This window comes from Gracilinanus agilis, unplaced genomic scaffold (assembly GCF_016433145.1).
Source record: "Gracilinanus agilis isolate LMUSP501 unplaced genomic scaffold, AgileGrace unplaced_scaffold54617, whole genome shotgun sequence".
Classification (NCBI taxonomy): Eukaryota; Metazoa; Chordata; class Mammalia; order Didelphimorphia; family Didelphidae; genus Gracilinanus; species Gracilinanus agilis.
In genome coordinates this window covers 1-4,551 of record NW_025389818.1, presented here as the reverse complement: position 1 = coordinate 4,551, position 4,551 = coordinate 1, and the positions used below count along the sequence as shown (strand labels likewise).

Sequence of the window (4,551 nt, the reverse complement as noted above, 5' to 3'; positions counted from 1 at the left end):
CGCCGGCTCCCCTCCCCCTCCCCTTGAGGAAGAAAAACAAAGAAACAAATCAAATTCCTGTCTCCGCGCCGGGCCTCTGGGGACCCAGGAGGGAGCCGCCGAATCCCAGAAGTGTCAGGGCAGGAAGGTCACCTTGTCCCAGAGCCTCTGGGGCCGAGCTAGCCGGGGGCCACCCCAAAAGCCAGAGCCCCCCCCCCTCCGTGCTCCCGGCTCCTCCCCAGGGCTCCGAGTTCAAATTCTGTTCTCCCTGACCGGGAAAGCCGCCAGCCTCCTGGAACCCTCTTTTTCCCATCTGTCAAAGGGGGCTGCGTGTCTCCGGGCCTACCGTGCAGCCTCGAGAGGGGGAGGGGAGGAAGAGGGGCCCCTCGTTTCCTCTTCCCTTCTTCACATACCAACGAGGCTCCCCGGGATGGCCCTCACCCCCAAGCCTCCTTCGCAGGGGCCCTGGCCGCCTCCCGCCCTTGGCTTCCTCCCCAGGCCGCCCCTCCGTCCTCCCCCAGTTCCCAAAGCACGGCTTGGCCACCTGTTAAATAGAAACATCTTTATTTTATAATCATACATTCTTTATTACACGAGGAGCCGCCCCAGAAGACACTGAGAGGGAAGAGAGATGGAGATGGGGGGAACCCCAGCTCCGCTGCGTGACCTTGGGCAAGTCCCTCCCTTGGCTCACGAGCCTCAGTTGTCCCATCTATACTAAATGAACTACGCCTCGTCCCACCGCCATAGTCTAGGCACGCAGGGGGCGCCCAGTGAGCGCCCACTGATTGACTGGTGGACGGATTCTTGCTCCGCATCCTAATTCCTTTTCCTTCCGCACTTGGGCGGTCTGCAGGTCCCTCCCAGCTCCGACACTCTCTGCCCTAAGGTGGCCCCCGGCGCCAGCGGTCCGGGTTCTAGAGGTTCTCCCGTGCTGGCGGCCTCTGTCCCATTCCTGGGCTTCCCCTGGCTACGCCGCTGGTTCTGAGGACTCTCCGGGGGTCCCCGGTTCTAGGGCCCGGCTTGGAAGCCAGGACAGGCTCCTCCCTGGGGCCGGGCTCTTGGCGGGCAGCAGAGCCTCCTGGGGCTTCCAGGCTGGGACAGCAGCATGGCAGGGCAGGTTGGGGGAGCCCTGGGTCCCTCAGGGCTGGGCCCGGGGCCGGGCGGGGGATCGAGGGCGCGGTCTGGGCAGGCAGGCCAGACGGGGCCTGGCCAGGCGGTCGAGGGGCAGCCGGGCAAGCGGGAGGGGGAGGCCCAGGCAGAAGGGGGTCCTCGGGACGGGAATGTCGGCAAAAAAAGCTCGGTCCCTGGGAGGGGCGGGGGCGCCTTCCCCGCTTTGCTCCAGGTCCCGGGCCACGGCCAGGATCTCGTGGCGGGCCGCTGCGCTGCGAAGCCCACGGACGTCCAAGAGGGCGGCCACGTGCTTCCTCCTAGGGCAGAGGAGAGGGGATGGCGGGGTCTCTGCAGGCTCCCAAAGCCAACTCCAGAACTCAGAACCCCCCGCCCGGCACCCTCTTCCTTTCCCCAGCTGTTTGGGCTGGACCTTCAAGCGTAAGGATTCTGATCCCGGAACGTTTAGTCCTAGAACGTCACCCCCAGCCAGACCTAGAACCCCCCCCAATCTGGAGCCCAGCAAAGTCCTGGCCACCCCCAAAGGGGGCGCCAAGGCGCTCGACTCCCCATCCTGCCAGCTCTCGAGCCCTCCGCGTCCCTCCTCCCACACGACTGTAGCCCCCAAACAGGGCCCTCGGACCCCCAGCCCGGCTCACACCCAGGGGGCCCAGCCCAGCCCCATTTCATAGCTGGCAGAGGGTCTGGGTGATGCCCGGGTGGGTGCCGAGGCCCGAGCCTGGCTCTGCGCTGCCCGCCTGCCCTGCGGCCCTTCCCACCTCCTCTTCCTCTCCCCCCTCTTCCCCCCTCCACCTCCAGGCCCTTCCTGTGGCCTCCTGTTTGCCTCCCCTGTGCCCACGGCAGCGGCCCCTGTGAGCGGGAGGAAAATAATAATAATGCCCCGGCCGGCCGGGGCAGGAAACGGCCGTCAGACACGCTCACTCCACCCCCGGGGGCAGGAAACAGGGGAAAGCTGAGCCAAAGGCCCAGAAGGCCACGGCAGCCGGGCCAGAGCAGAGCTGGCCTGGGCCCAGGGCACCTCGGGGAGGAGGTGAAGGGAGCCGGAGAGAGGCCGGGGCCCTGGGTTCGAATCCCAGCCCCAGCACCCACAGGCCGAGGTCCTTCCCTTTGGCGCTGCCGCTAGCTTGGGCGACCCCTGCCCTGGCCCAGCTTCCCTCCCCTCCCCTCACCTGATGTCAGGGTAGTCCCGCACCAAGACCCCAACCTCCACCTGGATGCTCGGCGTGTCCTCCAGATGCAACACCTCGGCCAGATGCGGCACCACAGCGTCCAGCCAGGAGGCCTGCGACTCCTGAGGGCGGCAAAGCAGCCTCAGTGGATCCCAAGGCCCTGCAAGCCCTGGCGGTCCGCTTCCTTAGCCCTCCTGGGCAGCCCCCCCAAAGAAAGGGGACTCGGGGCACGAGGAAGGGAGCTCGAACCCATGTCTGCTCCTCGGCCTGCTCCTGGCCTGTCTACAATGCTTCAGAGAAGTCTTCTAGCTGGTCAGCACTAAGTATTGGCTCCCAGGCAGAGGAGTGGTCAGGGCCAGGCAATGGGGGTCAAGTGACTTGCCCAGGGTCACCCAGCTGGGAAGTGTCTGAGGCCACATTTGAACCCAGGACCTCCCGTCTCTAGACCTGGCATTCTAGCCGCTGAGCCACCCGGCTGCCCCAAGGGGCCGGGAGTCTAAGATTCTGATAGGTCTCAGAATCCAATTCCGAAGGTCCCAGTTGGAGGCATCCTCGATGGTCCTCTAACCCAACCTGCCTGGGGTAGGGCAGGGTTTGAACAAGGTCCTGTAAGCCTGACGTGAAGACTCCCAAGAAGGGGGACCCCATACCTCCCCGGCAGCCCAGCCCACCGGGGTCTCACGCTCCAAAGTTCTCGGAGTCCGAGCTGGGAATCCGAGACTCAAAGATGAATATTCCCTGCAGGGCCCAGGAGCCTCTTTCCCAAGAGGCCCAAACCCAGGCTTCCAGGGACCCCGGGGCTCCCCCACCCCCGGGGCGGCTTCCCAGCGCTCACCAGGCGTCGGAAGAGTCTCTGGAGCTGGGCAGCCTCATCCCTCAGCCTCCCGGCCACGCGGCTCCTAGAGCGGGCCGACCGGCACCGAAGACGTCCCCGCAGCAGGGGCCGCACGTATTCCACCAGGGCCCTGCGGTGCAGCTCCCCCACCAGGGCCTAGGCACGTGTCCGGGGGAGCGGGAAGGGGAGATGCCGGGATGTGGGAAGGAGAGGCAGATTGTCAGGCCAGAAGACGGAGGGGCCGCGGGAGGGTCGGGGAAGAGGAGAGGCACGAGGATGGCGAGGGGCCCAGAGAGAGAGAGAGAGAGAGAGAGAGACAGACAGACAGACAGAGAGAGAGACAGAGAGAGAGAGACAGAGAGAGACAGAGACAGAGACAGAGAGAGACAGAGAGAGAGAGACAGAGAGAGAGAGAGAGATGGGCAAATGAGAGGCCGGGGAGGGGCGGGAGGGCAGAGACCGGGGGCACATGTAAGGGGAGGCCGGAGGAGCAGAGGCAGAGAGAGAGACGAGGAGGGATGTGGAGCTGTAGACATGAGACGGGGCAGAGAGACAGACAGACAGAGCTAGAGCCAGAGAGTCAGAGCTAGAGCCAGAGACAGAAAAAGAGACGAGGAGAGATGTTGGGGAGGCATAGAAATGAGACCGAGACAGGGAGAGACAGAGAGAGAGACCTAGAGAGAAAAGAGATGAGAAAAGATTGGGGGGGGGGGGGAGAGAAATGAGAGAGAGAAAGACAGACAGAAAGAAAAAGAGAGAAACAGAGAGAGACGGAGACAGAGGTTGGGAGAGACAGAGAGACACAGAGAGTCAGAGAGAGACAGAGGGAGAGAGAGACACAGAGAGACACAGAGAGAGACGGGCGCTAGGCAAAGGCTCCATTTGAGAGGAGGAAGGACAGAGGCACCCGGGGGTGGGAGGCCGCCCTGCCCCTTCCTTCTGCCCATCTCCCTAAACGACGCCCTCCTTTCCGCCTTCGCTACCTGGTAAGGCTGGTCGTGCATTCTCCGCAGGGCCAGGGCCTGAGCCCCCAGGGTGCCCACGATGCCGTCCAGGGCCTCGGAGCTGGTCAGCCATTTCCGCCGCATCAGCTTGGAGAAGTGGGGCTGGGTTCATCCAGAGAAAGGAGAGGACGTCAGAGCACGGGGCCTCCTCAGACCCCACCCGGGCCCCTGAGCCCACAGGTCGAGGCTCAGGAATCCTTCCTCTTCCAGGCCTTAATGCTGGGAGGCCTGACGGCCCAGGTGCCCTCCCTGGGGGAGGGGGGGAGCACGCAGAGAGCCAGGGCAGCCCCCAATTAATGTCTGCTTATTCCCCAGAGGCCCGGACAAAAGCAGGTGCCGCGTCCCACCCGTCCCGGAGCAGCCCGGCCAAAGCCGCAGCCCTCCACTCCCCGGGCTGACCAGAGGTCTAGCATCAACAGGCAGTGCGGCTGGC

At 64.6% G+C, this 4,551-nt stretch overlaps 1 protein-coding gene across 1 annotated transcript; it reads right to left on the bottom strand.

Moving 5' to 3' along the window:
- Nucleotides 1-526: 526 nt before the first annotated feature.
- Nucleotides 527-4,220, bottom strand: LOC123255951 (exocyst complex component 3-like protein 2; the record flags this gene model as incomplete). The annotated part of the gene is made up of 4 exons (XM_044684659.1): nt 527-1,409; nt 2,280-2,401; nt 3,115-3,270; nt 4,098-4,220. Coding segments are annotated over 4 exons (690 nt in total), but the record flags the coding sequence as incomplete, so codon positions are not given.
- Nucleotides 4,221-4,551: the final 331 nt, after the last annotated feature.